Consider the following 16,977-nt stretch of genomic DNA (forward strand, 5'->3'; position numbering starts at 1 on the left):
TAAAAAATTAGTGCTTTTATTAACAGTTTTACAAACAGAATCCATTACTGTCTAGTTTCCTGAAGGACAGAACAAGCCATTTCTCTCGTTATTTTGACATCATTTCCTTCTCTGTGTTTTTTTTTTTTATATATCTGCTGATGAGCAGTTTCAAGTCCCAAGAGGGAGGGATTAGTGTAATCAACAGTTAGAATGTTGCTAATTTGATAGTTTACTTTGCAACAACTTTCTTCTTCAAACGATGGGGATCCCGCAAGTTCCTATTACCTTGACTCAAGTGTTCATAATGAAGAGTGTAAGGATCATTAATCTCCATGGAAAAAGAGACCTTTTTTAAGTAAAAAAATATCAAATATAATAAATTTATGAAATACCATTCACAACATATACAGTAAGTGTTACATTTTGCTACAGCAGCTGTGATATTTTTTTTTTCTTTTTAGAATGCAAGGTCATACATCGCCATAAGTAAACACACTAATATGAGTAAGACCTTAAATGAATGTATACAGCCAGGCTTTATCTGTGGATAGATATACACTGTGTTTACTGTTTTACAGTCTAGCATATTCTTATTTGCACCATTGATATAACAGCTATGACCCTGCAAAGATTCTTCCTGTGCATATATAAATATAAATATTGAGCCAAGTCAAAAAGAGCAGGGTCAAAGGTTATATGACTTATTAGACTCCTGTAGTTAAGGGTAAAAACTCCGTTGTTTCTTTTGTAACTAATGTTTAATAAGAAGGCTGCTTCAATCGTTGTGTAGTTACAGCATTACATTCTGTAAACAATATTTTAAAGCATTCTAAACAAACATTTAAACAATTGATTCTTTATCCCTGTCTGGTGAGAGAAGACAATCTATAGCCTCATCGCTTTTGCTCGAGTCTGTCATCTTCAGTTGGAGATTATCACTCGTACCTCTGGTGACGCTGTCGTAGGATGGAGGGAAAGAGGTGGAGGACAGAGTTTCTGATTTGTCTATTGGCCTGCCGTAGTTTTCGTTCATCATGAACGCAATAAGACCCTCCTTCTCAGGTGCATCGTCCTCGAGGATGCTGCCGTCAAAAGTTCTGTGCCGGTATAAGTAAGATGCCTGCTTCATGGAGCGCCGAAACAAATGTCTCCTGTAGGCCCGCTGGATGATGATGGCGGAGACCTCTTCTTGTTTCCGTCTGAGAGTTGTTGTAATTGGTTCATAAGAGATCTTAGATGGATTTGCTGCCATGAACTTTTCTTCCATCTGTATTTTAAGGGCATCCATCTCTCCAGATTCTCCTAGCACCCTTTTTGTAAAAGCAAACAAAATATCCAAGCAATGGATCCTATCTCCACTGACCATGGGCAGGTCCATTGCTATGAGTTTGATTTTGTTTGGTTTCGCTATGCGCAAAGGTTCTGACAGCGCGTCTGCAAAGTCTGAAAGTGCAGAATACTCAATAAACTGAGTGGCTTCAGGGTCAAACTTCTCCCAGATTTCATAGAACATATCAAAATCATCCTCACTTAGAGGCTCTGTACTTTCCTCAGTGGCTACACTGAAGTTCTCTAAAATAATGGCTATATACATGTTTACAACAATGAGAAATGATATAATGATATAAGTAACAAAGAATAAAATCCCTACGGCAGGGCTTCCGCAGTCTCCCTTTGAACCATTTGCATTCGGAAGGTTTGGGTCGCAATACGGTGGTCCGGTGTTTAAAATAGGGTTGAGAAGAGCATCCCAGCCAGCTGACGTTGTGATTTGGAAGAGACAGAGCATGCTGTTAGCAAAGGTTTGGAAGTTGAACATGTCATCAATCCCATACTCCTTCTTAACATAGGCAAAGTTAGCCATGCCAAAAATGGCATAAATGAACATGACCAGAAAAAGCAAGAGGCCAATGTTGAACAGAGCAGGTAGGGACATCATTAAGGCAAACAGGAGAGTTCGAATTCCTTTGGCTCCCCGGATAAGTCTTAGGATCCGGCCAATCCGAGCCAAGCGAATGACTCTGAAGAGTGTGGGAGAGAAGAAATATTTCTGGATGATGTCAGAAAGTACAGTGCCTTGAAAAGAAAAGAGACAAACAGCGGGTTAGTACACAGGAAACGATCCCAGGCTTCCCTTTAAAGCAATCAGTCAGGATTATGGACAAAATCAATTAAAAGATCCCCAGACTGGAAGACCCACAATAAAGGCAATGGCATTGTCATTAGTATTTTCATGCCCATTTAATCCACGCAAAATTTGTTGAGACTATGAGCAAAGATGTCAATGGTAGCAGCAGTTTTATTAAGGGAAAGCTTGTCTGTTGGGAATGAGACACCAGGATCAGCTAAGACAGGACACAGATACCTGCAGCTTTTGGCCATGACCCACCTGAGAAATTTATCCTGAGTACAGCTGGTCAGAATTTTTCTGATATGACAATATTTTTGTCTGTAAAATGTTAGTGAGTCAGCACTGAAACGCTGGTGCTCTGGGCCTGTTTTTCTGAGCCACCACCAGAACAGTGTAGGTTTCTACTGGAAACCCACTTGGTTGTTTGTTTGCTTATTAATTTTTTCATTTTCCCTGATGGGCTGTGAGGGAACTAAGGGCTAAAATTGTACTAGCAAGGAAATGAGTTTGCATACCTGGATCTAGCCTCTTTCTGCAGAAACAGAGCAGCTTGGTCCAGGTTGTGTAATGCCAACTGCCCCTGGCTGCACTGCACTGTGCTGAGCTCATGTCTCCCAGCCCAGCCTGGGAGAGGACTCACTGGCTTGGTCCAAGTCCTCTGACACTGAAATGACCTGGTTGACCATGCAGCAGTGCTCTGACCAATGTGACAGCTCTGGTTAACTGTCTGCTATGGGCATATGCTGAGCATCCAACATCAAGGCTCTGATGACAGCTGTATGGTAGTGATGTTCCCTGGGTGACCCAAATCTCTGAAATCCAAGTGGTCTTGGTTGATCCAAGGCCCCCAAAGCACAGGCTGCTCTCTGGGCACCAGGGATCTCCTGCATTGGGACACTGCAGGCTCCCCAGTCCACCAGAGAAAGTTTAGAGCAATAGGAGCAGCAGTCAATAAGGAGATGGCTCTGTTTTCCTAACATGACACTTTTTCATTCATCTGTTCCCTCCCTCAAAATGGAAATTATATTGGAAGAGCCAAATTTCTGAGTTCCTTCTGCTCACTGGATCAGTTGATTATCTTCCAGTTGTGACTTTATTTCCAACTTCAATGAAAACTCTTTTGGCAGGGTTTCAGATTCACATTTGACCTTCATTTCTGTAGCACCTAACATATGATCTATGGTTGGGGTTGCAGGGCAGCAAAAGGTACAAATTAACAATAAAACTGTGTGTCTGTTTTGTCCCTTGGGTAGATGAGGATTTAGAGCTTCAGAGGCAACAGGGCTGAGAACAGCCACACTCACTGCACCTGCCCAATCCTGCCCTGAAAAGCTATTTCACGCTGGTGTAATAAAAAGTAAATAGCAAAAAAATAGCAGTCTGCATGTGCCATTTTCATATGGCTTTTTTACTTCTATGTCTTTGGCTGTTATGCAGAAATGGGGTTAAGTGTATGGTGCCAGTTCTGGACCATGTTTTATCACCAGGAACCATTAAGTATACATTGAAACCAATACTGTGGTGTGATAAACCTCATCATTTCACTGATCACGCAAGTTATTGTTAGGCAGTAGTATGTTGTACTATTTAAATATTAAAAAAAATGCTTAGGATCTAATTCTCTGAGTTGAAAGCGTATTTTATTATATGAAGCTTTCAACTTTGTCTAATTAAATTTGTGTCTGCCTTTTTAACTTTGGGTGAAAATCCAGATTCACCTACCTACGATAGATAGAATTACGACGACAAAGTCAAATATGTTCCAGCCATTGGTGAAGTAGTAGTGCCGCAGAGCTAGCATTTTGATGATGCACTCCCCAGTGAAGATGGCAACAAAAAGCATGTTGATTTTATGGAGGATGTTCACTTTTTCTTGACTTTGGTCATCCGTTTCCACCATCATGGTAATCATGTTAAGGCAGATGAGAATCATGATGGAGACATCAAAGGCTTGTTTTGAGACGACATCAAAAAGAAAACCCTGGTATTTGTTCTGGAGGAAAGGAGAGGATTTAGTTAGGAAATTTGAACTGTGTCATAGTGATGACACCATTGTCTCCTGATTGATCACAAAGTACAGGAAAATAGACAATGTACTGCTTCTGACTAGAACTTCATAAACATAAAGATGATGATGAATGGTTGGATAATAGAGTTTTCAAACCCATTTGCTTTTAATGCTTCTTGAAACTACTGAAAAAAGACCTGGGACCATGAATTCATTCAATGCAGGCATGTAGCCACTGCCATGACTGCATATGTAAATTGGACTTTTTAGTCATTATTGCAGAACAATGGGAATTTTGTACCACACAGGTCGCTGGACTTGCAATGTCCAAAATCAAAACATGTAAATACTAAGTGGCTTTCATCTGGAAGCAATCACTCTTCCTACACTGTGAAGTTGAATTGCATTCATTCTATTAAATAAATATTCAGCTATTACATGTAGCTCAACTGAATTATGCCATTCTTACCAGTGGCCTTGGGATTGGCTTTTGAGGTTTCTTAGATCCCAACTTTTTCATTGCATTATAATACTTTTTCTGTTCTTCTGTCATAAAGATATCCTGGCCACCTAAGTATAGGGTAAAAACAAAGCCATTACTTTTGATGAAAAGAGGTCCACTGCCTCCATCCAAAGTTCAGGGCTGCATCCTCTTCTGTTTTCTTATTTCCCTTTTCATGTAGCTTTCATCAAAATACCTAAGAGGGTATTTTGCCCTAAGAGGACATCAGCCCCTAAGAGGGGCCTGATGAGATGCAGTACTGGGAGCTGCTTATCGCATGGAAGCGAAGGGCAGGAGACACAGAGCAGTGCAGGCAACCAAGGAGGAGCAAGACTCCGATTCTGTCTGCACTCAAAGTAGGGCCATGGTGAGAGAGGAAAATAGAAGAAACTTAGCCCTTTGTTTAGAGCCTACAAAGCAGCAAGAAACACAGCTCTCAGGCCAGGCTGCCCCTCCCTGACCCTGGCTATACCCTGGGGCTGGGAGGTGATGGGTTGAGAACAGGTTGCAGTGCTCTGAAGGACAGTGGTGTTTGTGCATGAGGGACACCAGGGCAGTCTGTGCCTCTGTGGCAGAGTTTGTGCCAGAGATCCCGTCTGCATGGAGCTGCTTCCCTGTTTCTAGTTATATCCCTAGCCTGTATTTTGAGGATACTCATCCTCTGGGGAGATTAGGGGCTACTACAACCGTGCTCTTGTAAAAGTCCTGCGGCTGTTTTGCCAATGCCAATATTGAGGCTAATGTGGCAAAACCGCTGCCTATAAATGTATCCCTTGCCCTGATCTCTGCAGCAATCACTCGGTGATGGGTAGCATATGCACTACTTATCTTTTTCTTTTGTTGGTTAAAATTGTCAATGATGACACCAATGAAGAGGTTCAATGTGAAGAAAGACCCGAAGATGATGAAAATCACGAAGTACAGGTACATGTATAAATTACTCTCCCATTCAGGCTGCTCCTCATACTGCAAAGGGAAAAGGTGAAAATGACACCATCCCTGCATGTGTCAAAATATTAGTGCCGTTAAAAGAAAACTGTCCATCATCAATAAAGATTATGAAACAGGAAAATCAGTGTAACTCCTGTTAGCAAAGTCAGCCACAGTCTCTGAAGTTTACTACTAGCATCTGCAATGCCATGGTCATTACAGCTACATTTCACAACACTGTCACAGCGATCACACTGCTTCAGAATGTGCAGCTTCAGAATAAATCCTATAAAATGTCCTCAGTCTGAACCCAGAAGGGGAAAAGAATCAATTTTCTGATTATCCCTAATCTGATATGAACTAGTGGTACCTATAAAAAGCAAAAGTATGATTGCAGTATAATTAAATGCTACTGAAAAACACTGTCTTGAGAGTCAGTGTATTTAGAAGTGCAATCTCTCTTTTATGAAGAGTAGGAATGAATAAGATCTCTTGCTGAAGGACTGAGGAACACAGTCAACCTCAAATCACATGTACCACATTTATCAAAAAAGCTCAGATTTGTGCCACCAACTCCAGGTATCTAACCAAGATGCCAGAAGCTCACCTTTCCCTAAACGCCGTATTTTCTTGTGTGTAACCCATGCGTTTCATTCAGCATCAAGGAGGATACACACACGTGTACGTTTAGTACAAGAACAAATCAACATCACGAGCTATGTTATGCAAAGGTACTTCTCTGCTCCTTTGATGGCATGAGGTTTTTTTCACCCCTTATTCCTCCATTTAGGGCTTGACTCCCTGTTACTCTGTTCAGCCTGTCAAATTCAAGGTACCAGGCAGCTACCTCAAAAATTAACAGTAAGTATAATCTTGTTCCTTTAATATTATTAAAAAGGGAAAAGAGACAATATCTCCTTCAATAAAAAATAAACAAACCACATGAGATGTAGCAAGGGAAATACTTTTTTTAAAAATTTTTTTTAGGAACCCTGAAAGCTGAAGGGGACATAGGTAGGACTTGTTTGCCAGCCCAGGGCAGTTACCAGCAACCAGAGCTCCAGCACATCTTAAGCCAGAGCTGGAAGCTCACACCAGCCTCTTTCCCTGCCGGGAGCTCCTCCAGCCTCCTGGAGCAGAGCTGGTGGTTGAAGAGAAGAAACTTGCTCAAGGTGAAGCTATAGGGAGGGTTACAGGGGAATGTAACTTAAACCCAACGTTTGTAAAGAGGTTCTATTATCAAAATTTAGATCTGTGGAAAATATGACAGTCAATAGGGAGAGTGAAAGAAACAGAGAAGACATTTAGGTTTTTGTTAGACTCAGTCTCACCCTGGAGGTGCCTCTCTGCGCAGGGAGTTTTTCAGTACGAATAGATAAATCAGTTGTGTAGAACTGAGGGCTACATTTGTGTTGTTGTTTCAGCACCAGTTGCAAAAAATGAAGGTCTGAAACTGTCTCAACCAGAGTAAGACAGGGACTGGAAACCTGCAGGTATTTTTTTAATTGTTGTTATTAAACACTGTGAATGCTATGAAAGTCAAACGAAAAGGAAATTATTCATTTCCTTGTTGTGACCTACCTCTCGTGAATCCACTGCTGCATACATAATATCCATCCAACCTTTAAATGTGGCCTGAAAAAAAACCCACAAAATACATAATTAAGCATATTCAGTAAGCATATCTTGAAATGATTATATCATCCCTGTGATGCGTTTTCAAAATGCAATTTTGAGCATGTTCTTCACAGTTAATGAATTGCCTCTCCTTTAAAGCAATATGTATCCGTGAGTTTATGTTCATGGATACATGTTCTTTTAAAAATCATTCCAGCATGGTTTTCTCCTGGATTCTCTCATTCACTTTTTCTGATTTTCTGCAGTTGTAGGGATAAACCAGAGGTTTTTAAAAGAGATTTTTTAAAGGAGAGGGAATAGGGCAATTAAGTATTTGGAAGTCTTGACCTTAAGAAATTCAAGTAATGAAGAAATATGGCTACACAGGACAACTCAGAGTGCTGTCCTGTACAAGTATCGGACCAGGTGAGATGGATCCTATCCGTAGTACTTGTTCAGACTCATGGGCAGTGACTACATTGTAGGATCCCACTGAAGCTTGGATTCTGCCCTCTTTTAAAACGGGGTAAATCAAGGCAATGTCAAAGCCCAGGGACTCGCGTAAATCTCAGCTGACTTGAAAGGAACAAAGGCAATCAACACCTGCTGTGAGCCTGGCCCTGGAAACTCAATCTGCTTTACTGTTTAGAGTTTATTTTTTTAAAATCAGGTGGTTTTTTTTTTTCAATTGGTTAAACAACAAGGTATTCCACAGAAGTCAGTGTCTCTTATTGGAACATGCAATGGAGAAAGGGCAGTGACAATACTCCTAGGAGAAACATGTAGAAGTTATTTTTACTATTCTGTAGCAAAAACATGACTCTGCTCTCAATATATGCCTCTTATTAGATACAGCCTGATGCCAAACGTACCTGGCATTAGGTCTGACTCTAAGCCACATTGCATTTATATTAGTCCTCTGGGGTTGTTTCTCATTTGACTTCTGACCCATTTAGACTTACCCTGGATTCAAAATCAGTGTGAGCAGACAATGAGGCATTTTTAAATTTACTAATGTAATCAGATTTACAGTAGCGTGCATGAAAGACCCACACACAATATTTTTTTGAATCCTACTGACACTGAGGTTGAATTTTCTCTGTGGTGTGCAGGCACACAATTCCAGATAATGCTAATAAGAATTTGGCCAGTGGTTCCCAGGAGAAACCCAGGCATTTGCGTTGAGCAGTTTTAGAAATGCTCTGTTATACATTCTCTATTATTAAATTCTGGAGGTAACGCTGCCTTCCCATTTCCCTCTGAAGACTACTGAGCCAAATGAAAATGTTGTACAAGAGGTCAACCATATTTCTCACTAAAGTATATAAAATAATGTTTGAAAGGTTGATTTCATTGTTATCAACTGGTTGAAAGAAATTAAACCCCCCAAATCAGGACCCTTTGGAAAATCCATTCCGTGGTGCTGTGTGTTAAAAAACAGTTTAGATGTAGAGTGTTTATAGGAATGATCAGCAGTTTTATTGAAACAAATAGTCATTTGAACCTGTCACGCTGATCCTCCCTAACTGTTCTAATATTTTCCTTTTTTGCCCTTCTCTTTCTAATCTGATGAAGGATTTTCTGGTGCCATTACAGTCACTTGCAGCTTCCAGCTCAAAGTGCCGTTCAGGAAGGGTGGATGGAATGAAACAAGAAAACTTTTTCCCTGTGGCATGAAACGATATGATCTTAGCCTGTATTTTTCTCCCACTTGGGAGGAAATCTTTTCTCTTGAGTAGCTATTTTACCCCTCGATGTGTACCACAGACACGAGAGACTCTACTGCAAGGCGCAGTGTTTTATAGTGATAACAGATGATGAAGTGATCTGACAAAAATAAATATTAAGAGAATAAAGTACTGTGATTTTCTGGTTTTCCCAGTTGTCCAGAAGTAGAGAATTAAAAAACCACGAGGCTTCTGGAAACCTTCCCTAGACACTTCATCTGCAGAGGGTAAAAGATACTGAGAATGAAAGAAATATAACACTGGGGAAAGAAATTATTTATCTGGAATTAGTAACCACTTACACTCTGGATAAGCAAGTGACAAAATCTTCATGGGAGTGTTTGTGATATTATCCTGCCTGGAAGCTATCCAGAGAAACACCATTTTCTACTGAAACTGTCATGTGATGAGATTATCTACCGATAAACTCATCTTGGGATGGGATTACTTTTTGTTATTTGACTGGTGGTCAGAGCTGCAATGCAGTAAATTACTGGGGAGGAGGATAGGTGGGGTGGCACTAGCTGCCCTCAAACCATTTATTGTATAACCAAATGGTGCCTTAAAATAAAATAAGCCTTAAAATCTGTGAGGGGGACTTTTTTTTTTTTTCTGGAAAAGGACTGCAATAGTGCAATAAAAATGGCTGATTTTGATGGAAGAAATAGTGGTCTTCGCATTTCTGAAATGCTTCTTTAAGCATTACTATTGGTGAGAGAAACTTGTGAAAGCTAAAAGAGCACCACCAACAGTACAGCCAAACTATACATATTTAAGTTGGCTACGCTAACTCCTCTCTGCTGGCTTTTCTGTTGAATTTTTCAGTTCGTTCAATTTCATCATAGCAGCAATTTTATACTGAACATTTGTTTTATTTTTTATGCATTAAGACGATTTGCTGGGGAGGTCACCACCAAGCATTGGACCCACCAGAGCACCCCAGAGGTCTGCACTGCACTGGGCTACGTGGTCTCCAAGGGCACTGCCTCTGCTCCCCTTGAATTTCCACCAGTAATTCCACACGGAAATACTGCTTACTCTTAATCTTTGGACACATGGAGAAATCTACCCTGGCGCACCAACTGAAGATTTTTTCAGAAGCATACTGATTTTTTTGCACATTTTGCATCCACGGTGAAAGTAAAATCTAGCATTACAGTTTACAGAAGTTCAAGAGATCATATAACTCAGTAACTTTAGACACACGCCGCTGTCTCATGACCATTTTGTAGCTAATTTACGAGCTCAGTTATGACTTTAAACCTGGCATGAGGGATTGATTTAACTCCACAGCTCCTGATTGCTGTACTGGTCTAGCAGTGCTTCTGTTATCTTCCCATTCCTTATCTGGAATCACAGAGTGACAAATAGCTATAGGACATATTAGATGTAAGTCTGTTCCTCTCTAAAGACAACTTTTCCAAGCAAGCCAGATGCTGTGTGAGAGACCACTTGTTTTCTTAGTGTTCTTCAATAGATTGTTGAAATTTCAAGATAAGTTGCAAAAAAATATGTGGAGGTGATCAAATGTGAAGGGAAGGATTCCGCAAGGGAAATGGAAAACTCCTACTGGAAATTCAATGCATTTCTTTGTTCAGCTCAAATACAGATTTATAGAACATAGGTGCTGTGATCTGCAAAGCAATTCTGGGAATATAGAAAAAGCATTACTGAAGCACAGGGTTGTAGCAATATTTTTTTCTTAATAGATTAGGGTGTTAAGGGTGTTAAATCCCCAGAAGAGTGAAGCATCCTTCTTGCAAATTAAAGTCGTGATAATAAAGATCTTTTCCTCCCCGTGAATGAGGCATTTATCTTGCTTGTAGAGGGAGCAGAGACCGCCTCCTATTTTAGTAATCTGTTGTGAGACAGCCTGTTTGTTAGTGGAGAAGCTTGAAACTTCACTGACCCCTTCACATGAATGTTTTCTCAGACTTATTAATTCAAAGTGGCATCTTCAGAACAACATCATGGATCCTAAACAAGGTAGGAAAAGAGCAAAGGATACTTGGGGAAAGTTTCATGCAGTTCTCAACTACATTGTCAGAAAGTTTGCCTCTGCAAGTTTGCTAACCTGTCAGCCTCACCTCTGTGCCTGGGAAGGTCATGGAACAGATCCTCCTAGAAGCTATGCTAAGGCACATAGAGGACAGGGAGGTAATTTGAGACAACCAGCATGGCTTCACCAAGAGCAAGTCCTGCCTGACCAACCAAGTGGCCTTCTGTGATGGAGTGAATACATCAGCGGACAAGGAAACGGCTACAGATGTCATCTATCTGGACTTCTGTAAGGCCTTTGATACCGTCCCCCACAGCATCCTTCTCTCGGATTTGATGGATGGACTGTTCAGTGGATGAGGACTTGGCTGGATAGTCGCATCCAGAGGTTAGTGGTCAATGACTCAACATCCAGATGGAGATCGGTGACAAGTGGTGTCCCTAAGAGGTCCGTACTGGGACCAGTGCTGTTTAATATCTTCATCAATGACATCAACAGTGGTATCGAGTGCACCCTCAGCATGTTTGCAGATGACACCAAGCTGAGTGGTGTGGCTGACACACCCGAGGGATGGGATGCCATCCAGAGGGACCTGGACAAGCTCGAAAAGTGGGCCCATGTGAACCACATGAGGTTCAAAAAGGCCGAGTACAAGGTTCTGCACCTGGGTTGAGGCAACCTACAGCATCAATACAGGCTAGGGGATGAAAGGATTGAGAGCAGCCCTGCCAAGAAGCACTTGGATGGATGAAAAGCTGGACATGAGCCAGCAATGTGCTCTTGCGGCCCAGAAAACCAACCGTATCCTGGGCTGCATCAAAAGCAGCGTGCCAGCAGGTCAAGGGAGGTGATTCTGCCCCTCTCCTCTGCTCTGGTGAGACCCCGCCTGCAGTACTGCACCCAGCTCTGGAGTCCTCAGCACAGGAAAGACATGGATCTGTTGAAGTGGGTCCAGAGAAGGGCCACAAAAATGATCAGAGGGATCATCATCTTCTTCTGTGAAGAAAGGCTGAGAGCTGGGATTGTTCAGCCTGGAGAAGAGAAGGCTCCGGAAAGACCTTATTGCAGCCTTTCAGTAGTTAAAGGGGGCCTACAGGAAAGATGGGGACAGATTTTTTAGCAGGGCCTGTTGTGATAGAACAAGGGGTAATGTTTTTAAATGAAAAGAGGGTAGATTTAGACTAGGCAAAAGGAAGAAATTTTTTACAATGAGAGTGGTGAAACACTGGAACAAGTTGCCCAGAGAGGTGGTAGATGCCCCATCCGTGCAAACATTCAAGGTCAGGTTGGATGGGTCTCTGAGCAACCTGATCTAGTTGAAGATGTCCCTGCTCATTGCAGGGAGGGCTGGACTAGACGGTCTTTAAAGGTCCCTTCTAACCCAAACTATTCTATGATTCTATGTATAGTAGTAAGCCTTAAAGTTTCCATAGTAGCAACTTCTCATTCCTTTCAAGGATGCTGTAGAAGTGAAGACAGAACATTAGGCAGACAGATTTGTTTTACATATTTCCATTTGGATTTTCAGACACATTCAGGCATCCAAAGGTAACTTCAGACTTATTTAAAGAGTGTGTTGCAGTGGCTGGAAATGTCAACAGTCAAAAGACAAATTCCACTTAAAAACTCGTATTTTGGATCCCTGAGGGTTGTAACCAAAATGCTCATCTCATCATTGCTATGCACTGTCTCAGCGTGCACAAAGATGCATCAATGGGTCTGTCTCTTTAGGAGAGCTGAGCTGTTAACTGATCCCCTGCAATTCCTACGGTAGTTTGTTCATGAAATACGAGTCCGTATGGAGGATATTTGGCAAGGAGCACCTGTAACCGACACTCCTTGGCTGGAGTCTGGCAAAAGAGATCCAGATGTTCGGGCCCCTTCTCTGTGGGTGTCATCTTTACATTTTATTGCCTAAGACTGTCATTAGCAGCAGACATAAGAGCTCCAGGTACAGGGTGAAAGTTAAAATCAATCTCCTAATGGCACCTGGCTCCTGCCCTTCCTCCTGGAAGAAGAAGCCATCACCTACGATAGAAGCTGAGCAAGGTTTTAGGGCTCCCTCATTTCCTGCCATAAACAGTTTGTCCAGCCTGCATAGACTCTACATTTATGGCACTTCTTTTGTACTTCTGCAACTGAAAAATCTACTTCTCTGCTACACAATACAGGATCACAAGTTTGAATGAAATCTGCAGGGCCATCAAGCCTTTTTTCATCTGGAAAATAGCAGTACTAGACCGTCCCTTCATAAATGTGCCAAGATCCAGCTTACGACCAGTTATGTTTTTGCTGCCACCACTGATCCCAGCAGAAGGCGATCCCACCTGCTGAATGCAGCCAGTATCACCAGTGCCAAGTGCCCAGGAACTGATACTGCAGAACAGTAGAAGAGATTGCTTCAGGATACTCCTTAGGGAATGCCAATTTATGAAAAGCTGCTGATTTTCAGAAAGCTGGAACTTGAGTCTTATATAAGAAATGGTGAAGGAATAACTATTACCTTGGTGGAATTTTTTCACCAAACAAATTAACTAGGCATCTGTCATGCAGTCATGAAGGAGATAAGAAGCTTCAGGTGAGGTATAATATTTTAAACCTGGAAATTTTTGCTTGGCTAGATTGGATGTTTAAATAAAAGACAAAGAAAGCACTATATAGAATGGAAAATCTAATTAAAGACATTCAAAGTGAATTAATCTGCCCTGCATGGGTGAGCTGAATATCATAATTATATGCAAAAGATAAAAGCTCTTGCTCTGAGCAAGTTCAGCTTTATGGAAAGAACCAAAAGTGGTTGTGACCATTCTAACAATTCTGCTTTCCAGAGGGTATGAAAGTGAAGACTCAATGGACAGCAGTCAGAACATCTCAAATTCAAGTATATGTGTACCAGGAACAGAGTATATAAGGATAAGCATTTCTACAAGAAAGGAAAGCTACTTCAGGGAGCTATTTCATGCATCTGTGACAGAGAAAAAAGGACGTGGGAGAAAGCAAATTTGCATGACAGGAAGGAGAAGGGCTGGTAGGTCTGATGGGGGACCTGTGGGAGACTCATGCCCTCTTGGAAGGGCAGGTGGGGGCCCAGGGCAGTACCCTACCACACTTCTAAGGGTGGATGTCTATATGTAACAACTGAATTGAGCTTCCAGCATTCAAGTTTCTGTCCCAGAAGAAAGGAATGCCATCACAGGCACTTCAAGACAGTACCCGCCCTGTCCAAGGATGTAGCGAGGGACTTGTTTGACTCTGCGTACATAAAATGCAACACAACAAACACTCCTAGTGTGTGTCTAGCCCTTGTCATCACTAGGCTTCAGAGCAAATAAGGAACAATGGAAATTAGTATAATTACCACTATTTTACATGACGGCCTCATGGAATTAAAACACAAAGCAATTTGTGTAAAATCACTCAGCAGGCCAGTGACAGAGCCTGGATGAGAAGATGGAGCCTCCTGTGGCTCTATCCATTAGGTTGTGCTGCGTCACAGCACAGTAAATCTCAGTGCATACAACCCGTTTATCCAAGTTTTATATTTGCTGCTGAAAAAGGTTGTAAAAGTGGCTTACTTCTGTCTTTATAGATCAAATATTGCCATCATCTTTGGACCTCAACAGCCACTTCTATGATATGCTCTTGCCACCTTTCCAGAGAGTCTAGGCTGTATGGTGTTACAGCGATCTGATCACCATTACGTTTCATAGGTTCAATCTGACTCATTATGTTTAGCAGGTGGAAATGAGGTGAGGCACCAGAATGAGAGGCACCAGTGTCCTTCTCGAACATCTCCACAGAAGGTGAGCAGAGAACTGTAAATTAAGGTTCCTCTGTAATTCCAGCTTTATGCTATAACTTCAGCTGAGTAACTGAAGGTACTGTAACTTCATTTTTTCCCAGCAGCATCTAGTGAAGTCCCAGGAAGTTCAGGAAGGCCAGTGCACTCTGTCTGCATAAACAATCCTTCCTGGACCATGACTTTTTGCTTCTGGAACTGAACTTTGCTGTGGATTACAATATTGACAAAATGATCTTTAATTCACCTCAGTAGTCCAGGCACCTCCTGGAGGACTACATTAGTGATGCTCCAGAAACTCAAATTAAAACCAGAAGCTGCCATAAATATCTCTAGGCCAAATTAATATGCCAAATATGACTCATTTGCACTTAAGGAAAGGCATTCCTCTGGTAGGTAAGGCTGAAAAACCCAGAAAAGCGTAGAGGTTAATCTGAGCCTTTAAGCTGATTATCTCGATGGGAACAAGCAACATTTGCCCATTGGTTTAGCTTCTGGTGGTCACACTTACCACTTGTAGCAGAGCCAGGTACCCAGCACCAACATTATCAAAGTTAACTCTAACTTTTGTCCAGTAAAATGTGCCTGACACGTTATAGAGTATACAGTCACTCATGTTGTTAATAATTTTAGGGTCTAAAGGCATGTCTCCCTCTGTCTTATTAATGCACTTCCCAAATTTCCCAGCAAACAGGTTCACTCCCATGATGCTAAAGATAAGCCAGAAGATGAGGCAGACAAGCAGAACATTCATGATGGAAGGGATCGCTCCCACGAGGGCATTGACCACCACCTTGGGTAAAACAGGAGAGAGAAAACAGAATTAATATCAGCACTTATATAGACAGACAAGCTGCTGTGCACCCTTGATTAACTAGGCTGAACTCTCACATGGTGACAGGTGGATAACTACTAACACTACCTAAGGAGCCAGACTAACATCAAAGGCTTTACACATTATTATTTTTTTCCTTTTGTAGCTGAAGACCTAATCTGTTGGCATCCCACCCATGGGATGATGTTTTTTTCAAGAGGAATCTTTTAATTCAGGAGCAATCTGCAAAGTCATCATGACCTCTCAGATCCTACTGGATAATACACTTCAGTCGAACCATCTCTAATAATCATACGATTAATTTGAAATGGCTGGGGTACATCACAGTGTCTCAAAATAGACCAAAAAAAGATTTCTGAAATATTTTTCTGAACTCAGGCCTCCATAGTCCTTGGGATGTGAACTCTAGCTGTGATAAATTTTGCTTATTTAAATAATAAATGATTGAGACATACTGTACTAAACCAACTTCCCCTTTCTGCTCAGTATGCATGATTAAAACAGCGAAACTATTCTAATTAAACAAAAAGTGCATTTTTTTTATGACATGCTGTAAAGTTCCTACACATCAACCCAGGCAGGGCTGTAAATCCCTGTGTAAAACCATTCATTTTCTGAGGGAAGAACACTATCACAAAGGGTAGTTTTCCCCTTCCTATGTCAGCAAGGTTTCTCCATATTCACAGCTTTTGGAGATGCTGCCATTGCACAGTTCAGGCAAAGCCGCCTGACAGCATTGCTGCAGACACCAGCCCCACTATATAAGTTTGTCTCCATTTCTGTCTCATGCTTTGGAGATTAAAATCTCGTAGGCAGACACTAAGCTCTTCCCCTTCTCTTTCTGCGTTTATGAAATTGAGACAAGGTGATATTGATCCATAAAAATTAAATTTTATTCAATTGTGAATCTGATTAAGGAAAATGTCAGCTCTTGTTTTCTCTTGTATTAGTGTCCAATGTTCTGATAATGTAACATTCGTTTCCTCATCATTTTTTGTATTGTTGAGGAAGAAAAATACCCGGAAGAGTAAAACTGTTTCCATGCATGTACAGCAGCAGCTTCATCTGCAATATACAATACAAAATTATGCAGATCTTTCAAAACTCAGATTTATATTTTGTGCATTTATGAATGAAGCTAATTTTCACTCAGGAAAAGCTGCTTGACCAATTTTTTTTTTCTGTATAGGCCCATTCCTGATGACTTTTCAATTTCTTCCTTTTTTTTTTTTCCTAATTTTATCTTTTAGTTTTGGATGTTAATCAATTTCTAACTTTGTTGTTTTAAGACCAAATTTACTGTGTTAACCAAAATGCCAAACAATTTCCAAATCAAGGGCTTATTTGGATATAGCCTCAGCCCTTGTCAAAGTAGCTTTCATTCGTTGCTATGTGGGACAATGTTTTTGTTCAATTTTGCTCCATACAGCACAAAGCCACTGCCCTT

General features: G+C 41.2%; 1 protein-coding gene across 6 annotated transcripts in view; it reads right to left on the reverse strand.

The window, feature by feature from the left end:
• Nucleotides 1–823: 823 nt before the first annotated feature.
• Nucleotides 824–16,977, reverse strand: part of SCN5A (sodium voltage-gated channel alpha subunit 5) — a 173,677-nt gene continuing 157,523 nt past the window's right edge. For all 6 annotated transcript variants that reach the window (XM_068404979.1, XM_068404978.1, XM_068404980.1 and 3 more), the window contains 6 exons: nucleotides 15,207–15,488; nucleotides 7,135–7,188; nucleotides 5,448–5,589; nucleotides 4,591–4,691; nucleotides 3,836–4,106; nucleotides 824–2,058 (listed from right to left, as the gene is read on the reverse strand). In XM_068404979.1, the coding sequence (XP_068261080.1) occupies nucleotides 824–2,058; nucleotides 3,836–4,106; nucleotides 4,591–4,691; nucleotides 5,448–5,589; nucleotides 7,135–7,188; nucleotides 15,207–15,488 (2,085 nt within the window). The remainder of the gene's footprint in view (nucleotides 2,059–3,835; nucleotides 4,107–4,590; nucleotides 4,692–5,447; nucleotides 5,590–7,134; nucleotides 7,189–15,206; nucleotides 15,489–16,977) is intronic.

Source organism: Nyctibius grandis, chromosome 7 (assembly GCF_013368605.1).
Source record: "Nyctibius grandis isolate bNycGra1 chromosome 7, bNycGra1.pri, whole genome shotgun sequence".
Classification (NCBI taxonomy): Eukaryota; Metazoa; Chordata; class Aves; order Nyctibiiformes; family Nyctibiidae; genus Nyctibius; species Nyctibius grandis.